Consider the following 16157-nt stretch of genomic DNA (forward strand, 5'->3'; position numbering starts at 1 on the left):
ATGTGATAAGGCAAATCCCCACCTTATTTTTCCTCAAATTGTGTTGCCTCTTGGTCTTTTGCTCCTCTTTAGAAATTTTAAAATCTGCCCGTTGGTTTTCACAAAAAACACTGTTGTGATTTTTTTTAACTTGAAATTGCATTGTCTATTATCAGTTTGGGGAGAACTGACATCATAATGATGCCAAGACTTTCTATTCATGTACGTGATAGCATCTCATTTAAACGTTCTTTAATATTTTTCAGTAGTTCTCTAATTTTCTCCATTAAGGTCTTGTATATCTTTTGTTAGATTTTTTTTTCTTTAGGGATTTATTAGCTTCTTCATTTCCTTTTTTTGTTTGTTTGTTTGTTTGTTTGTTTGTTTTTGTTTTTGTTTTTTGCGGTACGCGGGCCTCTCACTGTTGTGGCCTCTCCCGTTGCGAAGCACAGGCTCCGGACGCGCAGGCTCAGCGGCCACGGCTCATGGGCCTAGCCGCTCCGCGGCATGTGGGATCTTCCCAGACCGGGGCACGAGCCCGTGTCCCCTGCATCGGCAGGCGGACTCTCAACCACTGCGCCACCAGGGAAGCCCTTCATTTCCTTTTTCAAAAAAAATTTCTCCAGTTTTTTTGAGAGATAATTGACATACAACACTGTAGAAGTTTAAGGTGTAGAGCACGATGACTTGACACAAGTATATATTGCCAAGTGATTACTGCAGTAGGTTTAGTTAACATCCAGCACCTCATATAGTTACCTCTACCCATTTTTTTTCTTGTGAGAATTTTTAATATTTATTTTCTTAGCAACGTTCAAATTACCATACAGCATCATTAACTATAGTTAATCATGTTGTACATTACATCCCTAGTTACATTTTTTTTGTTGCTGTATTTTCTCCCTGCTGATGTGTAGAAATGCAGTTGACTTTTCTCTTATATCCTGCAACTTCACTAAAATACCTTAACTCAGAATCTACTGATAATTTATTTGAATTATCTGTATAGTTATCTATATGTTCTCAATATCTGTATAGAAATTAATATCTGTGAATAGCAGTTTGTTTTTCCTTTTCAATTCTTACACATTTTATTTCTTTTTATTGTCTTATTATAGTGGCTAAGATCTCCTGTACCGTGCTGAATAGACGTGGTGATAGCTGGAAGATTTTTCTTTTCTTCTTTTTTTCCTAATTGTAAAAGGAGTAATTTAAAAATGTTTTTCCTTAAGCATGTGTGAATGTTTGGATCCTTTGGCATTGCTAATCAATTCTAGTTTTATTCCTAGTATGCCAGGAGTTTTTTTTTTTAATTGTGTATGGAAATTGAAGTTTATTGAGTGCTATTTCTATGTTATTTAAGAGCCAATGTTTTGTTCTCCTTTACTTGTTAACGCAGTGATTTGCATTAATTTTCTAATGTTAAGTCCATTGCATTCCCAGACTGAAGTCATACGTAGCCTGTGTACACATGCACATATGCACATGATGGTGAACTTTGTATTGCCAGTATTTGGTCTAAGAATTTTGTACTTACGTTTGAATAAGATTGGTCTATAATTGTTTCATATTGTCTTTGCCTGTTTTTTTTAATTGAAGTATAGTTGATGTACAATATTATATGTTACAGGTGTACAGTATAAATGATGCCTGGTTTTTATATTATGAAATTCCTAGCCTCATAAAAATGAGATTGGGATGGATTCTTTTCCTTTCCTGAAAAAATCCTGTGAAATTAGAATTATTTTTTTCCTGAATGATCATGTTTCTAAAAATTTCTGGGCCTGATGTTTAATTCCTGAGAAGATTTTAAACTACTGACCCAATTTCTTATAATTGTTTTAGGACCAGTCAGGTTTTCTGTTTTTCCTTGAGTCAACTTGGTAAGTTGATATTTTTTCTAGGAGTTTGTTCATTTTATTTATTTTCAAACCTACTGTCATAAAGTTACTTGTAATATCCCTTTTAGTGTATATGCCATCTTTAATTTTGTCCCCTTTTACAGTTCTAATCTTTTTTCTCTCCCTGTCTTTTTTCTTGATCAATCTTGCAGAGATTTATTAATTTTACTAATACTTTTCTTTTTTAGAGGAACAAACTTTTCTCCTTTTTTGATCTCATAGATTAGATGACCCATGATTTATTTCTAAGTGTATTTTAAAATTAGTTTTTAAATTTAAATTCAAATGGATTGCATTGTGGTCAGGCTATATAATAGATTCTTCGAATTTTGTTGAGGCTTGCTTTATGGGTGTAGTACATGGTTAGTTTTGGTAAAATTCTGTGTATGCAGAGTCTTTTGGATGTGGTGTTAGATGAAGCGTGTTAATTGTGTGGCTCTAATCTTCTTTATCCTTATTGATTTCTTTGCTTCTTGTGTCAGTTACTCAAAGGTATGTTAACATTCACTATGAATTTGTCGGTTCTCCTTGTAATTCCATCAATTTTTATTTTATATATTTAAAAACTATTATGAAGTATATAGAAGTTTAAAACTTTTATCTTCCTGTTAAATTGAGCCTGTTAGTAATAGAAAGTGGATGCTTTTTATTTCTAGTAATGCTTTTATGCCTTAAGTCTGTTTCATTTGATATTAATATATATAACTAAGCCAGCTTTTTTTTTTAGCTACTGTTCACTATTTTACTTTCAAGCTCTTTTGTTTACATTTTAGTTATATTTCCTGTAAACACTGTAGAACTGGTTATTTTTTCAGTTTGACAATCTTTCTCTTTTAATCAAAAGTTAAATATTGTGGTTTATCCATTTGTTGTGATTACCTATACATTTGAATTTATTTATTCTACTGTCTGTTTTGGTTTTTGCTATTTGACCTGCTTTTTCTATTTTTCTTTTCCCTTTTTGATCTTCTCTTAGATGTTTCCACATTTGATTTTTTGTTTTCCCCCTCATCTACTAATTTGGAAGTTACATAGTGAATTTCTGTTCTTTTAGTGATTACCCTGGAAAACAGACCCTGTAACTTAATATACCTTAGTTTAACAACTTAAGCTAATCTATACCTTTTATCATTCTCCTGAACAGTAAAAGAATCTTGAACACTTGAATTCTGACTAGTTCCATTCAAACTTATATACTACTTGTGTGAATTTGGGAAAAGTACTTAGCCGTCCTGTGCCTCAGTTTCTGCATATGTCAAGTAGATAAAAATAATAGTTCCTATATCAAAGTGTTATTTTGAGAATTAAAAGAATTAATGTGTGTAAAACACTCAGAACAATGCCAGGCATGTAAGATGTGCTGTGTAAATATTGCTTCTATTATTTTCTTAATCCCAGAAGTTAGAAATTAGCCTTGTTTTATACAGTCAATATTTGTTTAAATTTAAATGTTTACCATTTTGGTTTTTTTAATGTTTTCTTTTAATCAATATTTATTTCATATTGAAGTATAGGTTTTTTTTTTTTCTTTTTTTGGCCTCGCCACACAGCTTGTGGGATCTCAGTTCCCTGACCAGGGATTAAACATGGGCCACAGCAGTGAAAGCCCGGAATCCTAACCACTAGGCCACCAGGGAACTCCCCGAAGTATAGTTGATTTATAGTGTTGTGCTAATGTCTGCTGTACAGCATAGTGATTCAGTTATACATGTATATACATGTTTTTAGATATTCTTTTCCATTATGGTTTATCTTAGGATATTGAATATAGTTTTCTGTGCTATACAGTAGGACTTTGTTGTTTATCCATTCTATTTATAAAAGCTTACATCTGCCAAACCCCACCTCCCACTCCATCCCTCCTCCATCCCCCTCCCCCCTCCCCCTTGGCAACCAGCAGTCTGTCTCTATGTCCATGTTTTAGATTCCACATATAAGTGATATTATATGGTATATGTCTTTCTCTTTCCGACTTTACTTAGTATGATAATTCTAGTTGCATCCACATTGCTGCAAATGACATTATTTTGTTCTTTTTTATGGCTGAGTGATATTCCATTGTATATATGTACCACATCTTTTTTATCCACTCATCTGTGGATGGACGTTTAGGTTTACCATTTTGTTTTTGCGCACAATTCCTTTGTTCATATGTTTCCGTGAGGATCATTTTCCTTTGAGTTCATCTTCTAGAAGTTAGTTTAGTGAGAGTCTAGGGGCAGATGTATTTTTTGTTTGTCTGAAAGTGTTTTTATTTCATCTTCATTCTTGAAAGATAGTTTTATTGGGTATTTTCTCTCAGTTCTTCAAAGATTATTCCATTGTTTTCTGCTTCCATTGCTTCTATTTAGAAGTTAGCTGTCAGTATAAATGTGTTAGTTTTGGGGGGCTACCATAACAGATTGCCACAAACTTGGTGACTTAAGACAACAAGAATTTATTGTCATAGTTCTGGAGGCTGGAAGTCCAAAGTCAGGGTGTCAGCAGGCCCATGCTCTGTCTGAAGACTCCAGGGGAAGATCCTTCCTTGCTTCTTCCTAGCTCCTGGTGGTTGTTAGCAGTCCTTGGTGTTCCTTGGCATTCCCAGGTTTATAGCTGCATTGCTGTAATCTTTACCTTTGTTGTCTCATGGCTTTCTCCCATGTGTCTCTGTGTCCAAATTTCCTTCTTCTTATAAGGACACCAGTCATTGAATTAGGGCTCAAGCTAATTGAGTATGATCTCATCATAACTTGATTGCATCTGTGAAGACCATATTTCCAAATTTACAGGTACCAAGAGTTAGGACTCGAATATATCTTTGTAAGGACACAGTTCAACCCATCATGATAGGTAATCTCTTTTTTCTCTCTGACTACTTTAAATATCTCGTCATTCTTTGGTGCTACAGTTTCACTAAGATCTGTCTATGTGTGGATTTATATTTATTTAATCTACTTATAATTTGTTGTGCTTTCTGAGTGGGAGGCTTTATGTTTAATCAATTCTGGAAGCTCCTCAGGCATGATCTCTTCAAGTATTGCTTCTCTGAACTTCTGGTTACACATATGTTAAGATCTTCTTACTTTATCTTTTATGTCTTTTAACTTCTCTCATTCTCTCTGCTGTATGCAGGGGAATTGCTTCACTTGTTCTCCCAGTTCACTAGTTCAGCCTTGTCTGAGTTGCACTGTGTCCTATCTATTGTGGTTTAAAATTTTTAATTATTATATTAATTCTAAAGGTTCTGTTTTTTCCTTCAAAGTTATCTGGTTAATTCTTTTTTTATATAAATTTATTTATTTATTTGTTTGTTTTTATTTTTGGCTGTGTTGGGTCGTCCTTGCTGTGTGTAGGCTTTCTCTAGTTGTGGCGAGCGGGGGCTACTCTTTGTTGCGGTGCACAGGCTTCTCATTGTCGTGGCTTCTCTTGTTGCGGAGCATGGGCTCTGGGTGCACGGGCTTCAGTAGTTGTGGCACGTGGCTCAGTAGTTGTGGCTTGTGGGCTCTTGAGCCCAGGTTCAGTAGTTGTGGCACATGGGCTTAGTTGCCCCGTGGCATGTGGGATCTCCCGGGGCCAGGGCTCAAACCTGTGTCCCTTGCATTGGCAGACAGATTCCCAACCACTGTGCCACCAGGGAAGCCCTACCTGGTTCATTCTTATAGTTTATTTTATTTTATTTTATTTATTTTAATAACATCTTTATTGGATAATTGCTTTACAATGGTGTGTTAGTTTCTGCTTTATAACAAAGTGGATCAGTTATACATATACATATCTCCCCATATCCCCTCCCTCTTGCGTCTCCCTCCCACCCTCCCTATCCCAGCCCTTTAGGTGGTCACACAGCACCGAGCTGATCTCCCTGTGCTATGCGGCTGCTTCCCACTATCTATTTATTTTACATTTGGTAGTATATATAAGTCCATGCCACTCTCTTAATTCGTCCCAGCTTACCCTTCCCCCTCCCCATGTCCTCAAGTCCATTCTCTACGTCTGCGTCTTTATTCCTGTCCTGCCCCTAGGTTCTTCAGAACCATTAAAAAAAAATTTTTTTTTTTAGATTCCATATATATGTGTTAGCCTATGGTATTTGTTTTTCTCTTTCTGACTTACTTCACTCTGTATGAAAGACTCTAGGTCCATCCACCTCACTACAAGTAACTCAATTTCGTTTCTTTTTATGTCTGAGTAATATTCCATTGTATATATGTGCCACATCTTCTTTATCCATTCATCTGTCGATGGACACTTAGGTTGCTTCCATGTCCTGGCTATCGTAAATAGAGCTGCAGTGAACATTGTGGTACATGACTCTGAATTATGGTTTTCTCAGGGTATATGCCCAGTAGTGGGATTGCTGGGTCATATAGTAGTTCTATTTTTAGTTTTTTAAGGAACTTCCATACTGTTCTCCATAGTGGCTGTATCAATTTACATTCCCACCAACAGTTCAAGAAGGGTTCCCTTTTCTCTACACCCTCTCCAGCATTTATTGTTTGTAGATTTTTTGATGATGACCATTCTGACTGGTGTGAGGTGATACCTCATTGTAGTTTTGATTTGCATTTCTCTAATGATTAGTGATGTTGAGAAATGTCTAAGTCTTCTGCCCATTTTTGGATTGGGTTCTTTGTTTTTTTGATATTGAGCTGCATGAGCTATTTATTTATTTTGGAGATTGATCCTTTGTCTGTTGATTCGTTTGCAGATATTTTCTCCCATTCTGAGGGTTGTCTTTTCATCTTGTTTATGTTTTCCTTTGCTGTGCAAAAGCTTTTAAGTTCCATTAGATCCCATTTGTTTATTTTTGTTTTTATTTCCATTTCTCTAGGAGGTGGGTCAAAAAGGATCTTGCTGTGATTTATGTCATAGAGTGTTCTGCCTATGTTTTCCTCTAAGAGTTTTATAGTGTCTGGCCTTACATTTAGGTCTTTAATACATTTTGAGTTTATTTTTGTGTACGGTGTTAGGGAGTGTTCTAATTTCATACTTTTACATGTGGCTGTCCAGTTTCTTATAGTTTCTTTATCCTTACTCATACTTGTGATACTCAATTTAACTTTCAAAAACATTTCATACATATTGCGTATTTATATCCAAGAACTCTAATGTTTGTTGTCTTTGGTGGACTGATTGTTTTTGCTGGGTTTTGCTCATGGTGTCTTGTTCCTGATTTATTTGATTGTAAGCCCATGTTTGCTGAAACTTTACCTGTGGAAATTCTTTTGAGGCCTGAGTTGAAGGTGAATTCCTTCCAGAGGGGATTTGTGTTTGCTTCTCTGGGAACTGCCACGGTGAGTCTTTCAAGTTAATTCTCATGCAGGAAGTGTGAATTAACTTTTGTGAGGCCTGAGTGGTTTATGAGTTCTCAATGGAAGTTTTTTTCCTTTCCATCCAAAGCTAACACTGACACAGGCAAATTTCCTTGCTGACTTTCTTTGCAAAGCAGATTCCTTTCCTGGCCTCCCTTCACTAAGGATATATGTAGTCTTTTAGGATCATGGTTTTATGCAGAAGTGTCTCTTCGGAGATTTGACCCCTGACCATATTCAGATCCTACATTTGTTTTCTGTTTCCTCATTGCTGCTAAAAATAGGGCTTTTTGTCGTTACTCACTGACACTGCCCTTGGACAGCCACTGGCTTTAGTCCTCATTCACCTATCTGGTTCCAGACCTTCCCTTTGCTCTTGGGGCGCTTCAGCATTTGGAAAGGGAATAGATCCTGGTGGCTCAGAGTACAGGCTGTTCTGCCAAACTGCTTGACTTAAACCCCAGCTCTGCCATCTATTAGCTGTTTGACCTTGGACAGGTTTCTGAACCTTCCTGGGCTTCTGTTTTCATATCTGTGAAGTGGGGATGAGTTACAACTTCAGTGTTATGAAGACTTAATCCCTTAATATGTACAAAGCACTTCGTACAGGGGCTGACCCACCCCACATGCATTCAGTGTATGTTAAACTATTTTTGGCTTCTGAGGATTTCTGTTTCTTGCCATCTCAGCAATGCATTTTAAAAAAGAATATTTTAACCAGCGTTTTCTGTGTAGTGAAAGGAATGTCATGATAACAGGTTTTCCATATTACTGTGATTTTATTATTTTCACACAGCAAAATGGATCTTAAAAAGCAGGTCCCGCATCCCACCCCAACACATTTTTGTAAATGTTCAGGTCACATGTATGTTCACATCTTCCAGCAGAGTATCTAGAAGACCATGGAGGAGCTGAGTATCTGAGTCCATGTGGCGGGTGGGTTTTCAATTTACTTCTCATGTTCTTTTGTAGGATCATGTGCACCAGTAGCTTTCTCACTGGTTTTCTGAACTTTAACTCCATGACGTTTGGTACCACCTTGGCTCGCCGCCTCTCCACGGCCTCCTCGCTCACCAAACCTCCACACTTTGTCCTCACCACTGAGTGGGTTTGGTACTGGAACGATGAATTTGGCTTTTGGCAGGAGTATGGAAGACAAGTAAGTGTCACGGAAAGAGGGTGAGTGTTCCTTCCTGAGGGTCCATGATGGGGGAGCCTTTCCAAACATGGGCACAAGGATTGCTCTGGGGAGCCCTTGACAGAGCCAAAGATCCCCAGGTCCCCTTATGACGCACTTGCTTTGCAGGAATTATGGCAAAATGGGATAATTTAGAGTTCATTTGTATGAGGTTCCATCTTTGAACAATTAGCTATCTGTTCGTTCATCAGGACTGAATGACTTTAGTTGTAGTGAGATCACATTTCGTTAAATGGGGTAGAAAGATGCCTCTCTTACTGTTGAGCAGGTAACTCCAGAGCAAGTGCCTATGTGTGCTGGAGTGTTTGTGTAGCTGTGGAATAAAGTTGAAGGCTTTTCAAAGCTAGCTTTCTGCCTTATCTGTAGCAGCAACTTTACAGAAGGTGGGCAAGTATACGAAAATTGACTGATTTCAGCTGTTGATTTGGTATCTGTGTCAAATAATTGCTGCTGTCAATTATTCAAAGATGTTTGTGGATGAATCAGATTAAAGGGAGCCCCCTGGTTACCTGTAGAGGTATAAGTATAGGGAGGTCACCATTTCTATAGTGACACCTTCTCCCGAATGAAAATTAGGATATGTGGTCTAATAGACATTTGTATTCTTCCGGGTTGTAAGATGCTATAGTAGTAAGGCTTTAGTTTCTACTGCACTTGGGATATCTTTTTCTCTGGGACTCGGTAATGTGAGCTTCATGGGAGCTTTTGCCACTGGTGTGCCCCCCTGCTGAGGGTGGTGCCTGCACCTGGCAGATCCTCAGGAGTTAGACTGGCCAGTTGAAGGACAGAGGTGTTGCTGCCTGTGCCCGCTGGCCAGTTGGACACGGTCACTCTCAGGAGATGGCTTGTGCCCTCATTCTTCCCCTCCACTTCTTCCAGTGCCGGCCTTCCCGCTTCACTGCTCTGTCCGTCCTCTTCCCAACCCGTCTCCCTCTCTGAGCGTCCTGGGGGTTCCTTCTGTCTTCCCTGGATTTGTCCAGGGAGGCTCTCCAGCATTGCTCTGGGTTTGGTCAGGAGTGGGGTGCAGAGGCCAAGCCTGGCATTGAGCGGGAGAGATGACGATGAGTGGAGCTCACCCGGAGGCGTCATGGAGGAACACACAGCAGGCAAGAAGCAACTGGCAAATGTGACAGCCGCTCACGTTTTGTTTGGTGATTCGTCCCCCTTCTGGGAGCTGAGTGGGATGATACGGGACCCTGGGTGACTTCAGAAACTGCGTTGTCACAACTTTGGGGACAGGGGTCTTTCTCCTCCAAACGACCGAACTCAGGGTTTTCCCTTTTTCTTTTCTAGGCTGCTGCTCCTTTATTGCAGTATAGCCGGAGTGCATAGTTTAGAACATTGAGTATTTAGAATAGCAAGAATCTCTGGGAATAACCTTTCTGTGGGTTTTACCAACATACCACACGCTGGTGCATTCAGATGTGCACGTGCGGACTCGGTGACTTTCGGCTGTATGGTCTCATTTTGTACCAATGGCTGGGCCCCTCATAGGGTGACCTGTCCATTCTAGCTCTTCCTTTTCCACACACTTCTGATGTCACCCTATAATTGGATTTCTTTCTTAGTTTTCTGCTAATTGCCAGTTCAAGACAGTTTTCTCTTGATTATCGGAAAAGCTGGGTTCTTTTCTGCCTGAGCTCAGGATATACGCCCAAATTTCAGGTCCAGGTTGCCTCCACCCTGTATTAATTTCCTAGGTCATCATAGCAAAGTACCACAAACTAGGTGGCTTAGAACAGCAGGGGTTTGTTGTCTCACAGCTCTGGAGGCTGGAAACTGAAATCCAGGTGGCAGCAGGGCCATGTTTTCTCTGAAACCTGTAGGGAATTCTTGCTTGTCTTTTCCTCAGTTCTGGTGGTTTGCTGGTGATCTTTGGCGTTCCTCAGTTGTATTTGCATCACTCTAATCTCTACCTGCTCATCAGTAGCATTCTTCATGTGGCCATCCTCTTACAAGGACATTGGTCATGTTGGTTAAGGGCCCACCTACTCCAGTATGATCTCATCTTAACTAATTACATCTACAATGACCCTATTTCCAAATAAGGCCACGTTCCGAGGTACTGGGGGTTAAGACTTCAACATGTCTTTTGGGGGCTTACAGTTTAATCCATAACCTAATCTTGTGTATAAATGTGTTACTCTTTTTTGGCCCACTGAGTTTTCCCACGTTGAACCTGCCGTCCCTGAGGTGGTGGGCTCCACGACGCATTACCCCAACCTGTATCCGGGCTGGATTATTCTCAACAGTCTTCTTGTGTCGATTTACCTTTTGCCTTTTCCCCTCTCCTGTGATCTCCTTTGGTTTGACCTAAAAGCTCTACAGTTGCCCTCACCCTTTTGTACCCAAACAACCCATCTATCTCTGCTTGAAAGGGAAGACTTCCATTTATTCCTCCTCTTGCCAGAATCTGACTTCTGTTCATCTGGTCACCATTCATGGAACGCCTGCAGGAGGTGGGACCCGGTTCAGCACAGCCATCACCAGCCATAGCCGCTGGCAAAGGGCCCAGGTGCCAAATCCTGTGGCATTGCCAGTCTCCACCCAGCTTGTTGCCCACTCCCTCCTTCCTTTCCTTTCTTTCTTTAATTAGATTAAATTAATTATTCAGTTACTTATTGTTTTCTAATATTACATGAGTTTCATGTGTGCAGCGATGTATCTTGACTTCTACATACACTGCAGCGTGCTCACCACCAAAGATTTATTTTCCATCTGTCACCGGTTGGCCTCCTTTACCCATTTCACCCTCTCCTCACCTCCCCTTTGTTTCCCCTTTGGTAACACCAGTCTGTCCTCTGTATCTGTGTGCTTGCTTTTGTTTTGTTTGATTTGTTTATTTAAAATTTTTAAAGTTCTTATTTATTTTATTGAAAAAATGTTTCATATGTCACATTTGAGCCTCACTCTCCTTTTTTGCTCCTCCTCTGTCTCCTTCATGGGCTTCTTTTTTCTACTTTCCTTTGTGAATGTTGGCGTTTCCCGGGGTCTAGCCTGAACCCCCGCTCTTCTGACATTGGTGGCCACCTTGAGTGATGTCTGCATCTCTGTCTCTAGACCAGATTCCTCTCCAGACTTCAGACTTGTATGCCCAGGTATCTGCCTCTATTTCTGTGGCACCTTTGCTTTTTGTTCCAGGCACTGTGCTAAGGGCTCTCTGTGCCTTATTTTAATCAGTTTTCCAGGTCTTTGAGGATGGGATGGTCCTATTGTATAATGACATGAGTATGATTTAAATTCTGTTGTTATTCCTGTCATAGAGTTGAGATCATTGAGGTTCAGAGAGGTTCCAATAACGTGCTGAGGTTATAGAGGAAACAGATTTGAGAGCCAGAATTCAAACTCAAGTCCATTCCAAAATCTTCGATATCATGTAGGTAATGGGAAAGAGGATGAGGGATCAAAATGGATAATTGAAAAAATAGAGCTCTCCAAGAGACCAGAAAAAGACAACAGCAAGGAGAACTGAACTCTGATTAAAGGGTGGTGGGAACAAGGGACAGAGGAGGTAACGTCGCTCAGGCCCTCAGTGAAGCAGCGTTTGAGAATTCACCATTGACGTTTCACCTTCCTTTGAAGGGTTGTATCATCCGTCATGAGTAATTGAATGCCCTCTCTCTCATCGCTCCCATGCATTGTCCGGGTTAGCGGGGTCCTCGTGTATGGGCTTCTGTTCCTGAGCAGCTTTCCAGGAGGCAGTTGCGTCGGCTCCTTTCCTGTGCCTCCCACTCCTGCAACCGCACCGTGCCCGGCTCCTCTCCTCCGCCTCCCCCAGGACACAAACAAGCACCGTGGGCACATCTGTGGGTGGTGCGGACGGCCCCCAGCGTCTGTCTTCTTCTTGCCTTCACCTCGTGTCTGGCTTTGCCTTCCCAGGGCGTGGAGCACCCCGTGACCAGCGTCAGCAACAGCGATGTGGAGAAGGCCTACCTGGCGTACTGTGCCGCAGGGTCTGACCCCCAGGCTGCCGCTCTGAAGTTCCAGGCAGGAAAGCACACATACGAATTAGACTTCAAAGGTACTTCCTGGAGTTCCCTGGTGGCCTAGTGGTTAGGATTCCGGGCTTTCACTGCCGTGGCCTGGGTTCAATCCCTGGTTGGGGAACTGAGATCCCGCAAGCTGCTTGATCTGGCCAAAAGAGAAAAGATACTTCCTGACCCTCTGCACCCACCCAGCAGGGCCTGGTCATCTGCTGGCTTTGCCTTTTCCATTTTAACCCTGGAGAAAGTCCGCACACACATTGAGAGCCAGGAAAGAGAAGGATGGGGTGGTCCCTGCTCCTGAAGCGCTGCCAGACTGGAAGGGGGCATAGAGGCCCGCCAGCGAGATGGGTGGGGAGCTGCCTGGGGAGTGATAGGAGGGGACAGGAGCCCTCCTTGTGGAGGACAAGCAGCATCAGCCTGTGGGCAGTGGCGGTTGTCCTGTAGGCCATGGGCGTCCCTGTGTCCAGGTCGCTGACACGTGTCATAGTGGTTCTGCTGTGCAGCTCTGCTTTCTGTAGACACCTTCAGCACAGATGGCCGGCCGGCTAAACACGTGGTAGGCACACACTTCAACTAAAAATTGTTGGGAAGCAGATTTTCAGATGCTCTGCTCATGGTATCCTGAGTCTGGGCCTTGGCTTGTTCTGGTTGCCTTGACAGACAGGCAGATAGACAGAAACAGACCAAACACCCTTTGGTCAGGCCTTCCAGTGGCTTATTTGTGACTTTTTTTTTTTTTTTTTTAAGTTTCAGGTTTTTTGTGGCTTCTCTCAAGCCATTTTCACAGAGATTTATCAGTCCATCCCTGTTCAGCTCAGTTTTGCCTTTAAATTCACATTTAAAACTCTGAATCCCTCTGAGTTTTCATTTTTCAAGAAAATTAAGTGGGCCTCCCTTGAAGCATAGTTTATTCTTTATTTTTGTGGACCTTCTGTTTGGAGGGCAGCAAAGTGTTTTTGGTGAATTATCCTGAATCCACTCTATCTGCTTGCTTTTAGCCAGTTGATTTTGCTTTTGGTTTGTAGCACTTGTGGTTTTACTTAAAGTAGAATTGCTGCCCTCTCAATGTGCCTGTACAGAGAGCCTAAAAGTTTCTTCTACTCTACAGCGAGAACTGCTTACAGTCTGCAGTGTCAGCTGGGGAACACAAGTCATATGTGAGGTGGTTTGCAATCCACAGTCTGATAAACACAAGTGCATTAAAGGGGATGGTGAGAAATATATGAAATAATAAGTCAGGACAGGCCTGAAGAACAAGTCTATACACCTAGCACCCATCTGACTGCTGCTGACCATAGTTTGAAGTATTTCTTTAAAGTATCTGGACTGTATCAAAACAGATCAACCAGAGATGTCAGATGTAGCCTTTATCATTCTCAACATAGGCAGCAGCCCCAGGGGACAGAACAGTTAAGATGAGGGTGGGGAAGAGCACACACATTGAGTTCACTGCAGACTGCAAGAAAAAGCATGTTTGCTGCAGACTCACTCAAGCTCACTTGGGTGGGCACAATTCTTTTGTTTGTTGTTTGGTACATAACAGTAGCCACAGAAGTACTTTGAGGTGAGTTAACTTCTCCCTTCATAACCTGACTACTAGGTAGAGTGAAAGCAAGTCTCAGACCGCAACCTGCCCCTCACATTTATTAACTAAATATTTATGAGGAAGCAGGGACGTTTAAGAAACACGCACAACTGACTCGTTCTGTAGGATCAGGGAAGACTTGGCTCTGCCTTTTAGACTCCTGTCGTGAAACAGTCGCTCAAGGCAAATGCCAAGACTCCAGAGGCAGAATTCTGATGTATCAGTTGGGTAGAATCCCCAAGATCAGGGCTTGTTTAGGGACTTCGCCTGGTGTATCCTCTTTAAGGGCAAATTAGGGAGAAGGCCTCATGTTTACCCTGTCTAGGGGACGGTGGGGAATGGGTCTCGCATATATTTATCCAGTTCACTTATCTTGAATACCTTTTCATTTCACCAGTAAAAGCTCATTTGGGGTTCATTGCAGTGTTAGTCAACAGACCAATAAAAAGCCCGTTTAAGCTAATTAGCAGAGTATTGGTGGGAGGTTGAGTGATGGGTAACCGAAGGGGTTGTGGTAGCCATCTCTGGATTATATGGGCTCCCGATTAGAATGAGGGGACCCCCCAGGAGTGCCCATCGTGATGACCATGTGGGCTGTGGCATGAGGGACACAGTGTCGCCTAGGTGATCACTGGGTGTATGCTGAAATGCAGTAGGGTGAGTTAGTTTTTCAAGTGAAAGAAAATTGTTTGTACTCTACTGCAGAAAATAAGACTTGACAGAGTTCTCCTGGTGGGTCGGGACATGTAGTCTAACTTAGAGGTATTGTGATTTTTCAACATGAAGGATAGTTCCCCTGTCCCCCCACTGCTGCCCTCAGGAGGAATCTGAGAATCTTGGGCATGGGGCAAGGATTTCATTTATTAAAGATAGTCCAGTTTTTAAAAAGTTGAGAAGTATTTCTGTAGGGTAAGTTTAGTCAAAGTAAGAAAAAAAACTCATAAGAGTAAAATTATTATATTAATTCTAAATTCCACTGGCTCAAGATGTGGTAAATCGGTCTCAGGCTGGGCTGAAGCTGTTTTATATCCAAGCTGGGAAAAATTGCTGAGCAAAATAATAGTTTAAATAAGATTGGAAGGAACAGTTTTAAAGCACTCATGTATAATTGATATGTCAATTACTAATCATTCATCTAGTCATTAAACCCAGTCTCCTACAGATACCTGTTTTCTTTTTGAATATTTGAAATGTGTAAAATTGCCTTATTTTTTTAACAGACTGATTGTGAGCTTTACATTTGGATTAGCTTTCCAACCCATTTAATTTGTGTTTATAAAACATTGCTATCCCATATGTGTATATGTGTTTGTTTGTTTGTTTTTCCCAGCCTTCGTTCAGAAAAACCTGGTCTATGGCACAGTTAGAAACGTTTGCCGGAGACCCAAATTTGTATCTCCCCAGGATGTGAAGCTGAAGCAGACCTGGTAGGTGGCATTTGGGGAACTTGTGTGTGTATCAGTTGTTGTGTGCTCTGCTGCAGGTACAAAACCTACTCAGACTAGCTGCAGCATTGAGAGGGTTAGCTGGCTTGCAGACTTATGCCCTGGCACTCTCTGTCTCTGTTTCCTGTACCTGGCCCTCCTCTGAGTATTTTCCTTCACTTAATACCAAAGTGCTGCTGTTCATTTGAGTGATCTGTAAGAAGGTTGAGGCTTCATGAAACAGAAAAATCAGTGTATATTTACCACATTCAAATGAAAACATAGTAGCATATATTATAAAGCTATAAAATACAACATAAATTTATAAAAAGTAAATGTTTGGTGTATAATCATTTTAGTGATGATGCAGATGCAGTTAACAAAGCATTAAATGATAAGCCAAACACAACATAAAATAAAGGAAAAAGACACCAGAAAAATCACTTAATTAGATGTTTTATCTTTAAGTTTGCCAGTGATGTTACTGAGACATCAGGTATTCTTGTGCAGATCTTTCCAGAAGCCAAAAAGTTCTTTCTTAGTTTAGACTAACTTAGAGAATGGTGAGGAAATAGTAATAATCTAACTCCTGATATTTTCTGTTTCCATCTTCAAGTGATGATATCTTTTGTTTTATAACTTGCAGGAAATCTTTTTAAACAGCCCTTGGGGTTTTTCTCTTCACTTGTGTGTATGTTTGTTAGTCAGGTTTTTTCCACTGGTAGCAAACTGGTTTTTGTTTCTAACAAAGGATTTTAAGTTCCTCTTTTTCCTCCAGTTGTGTCATGTA

General features: G+C 40.8%; 1 protein-coding gene across 1 annotated transcript in view; it reads left to right on the forward strand.

Moving 5' to 3' along the window:
• PARP12 (poly(ADP-ribose) polymerase family member 12) overlaps nt 1-16157 on the forward strand; it is a 44934-nt gene that overhangs the window by 18044 nt on the left and 10733 nt on the right. Inside the window, exons 6-8 of the mRNA XM_022579779.3 lie at nt 8147-8333; nt 12252-12393; nt 15274-15370. Coding sequence (XP_022435487.1) covers nt 8147-8333; nt 12252-12393; nt 15274-15370 — 426 coding nt within the window. The remainder of the gene's footprint in view (nt 1-8146; nt 8334-12251; nt 12394-15273; nt 15371-16157) is intronic.

Source organism: Delphinapterus leucas, chromosome 9 (genome assembly GCF_059928025.1).
Source record: "Delphinapterus leucas isolate spDelLeu-1000000601 "Yukka" chromosome 9, BTC_Dleu_Yukka2, whole genome shotgun sequence".
Classification (NCBI taxonomy): domain Eukaryota; kingdom Metazoa; phylum Chordata; class Mammalia; order Artiodactyla; family Monodontidae; genus Delphinapterus; species Delphinapterus leucas.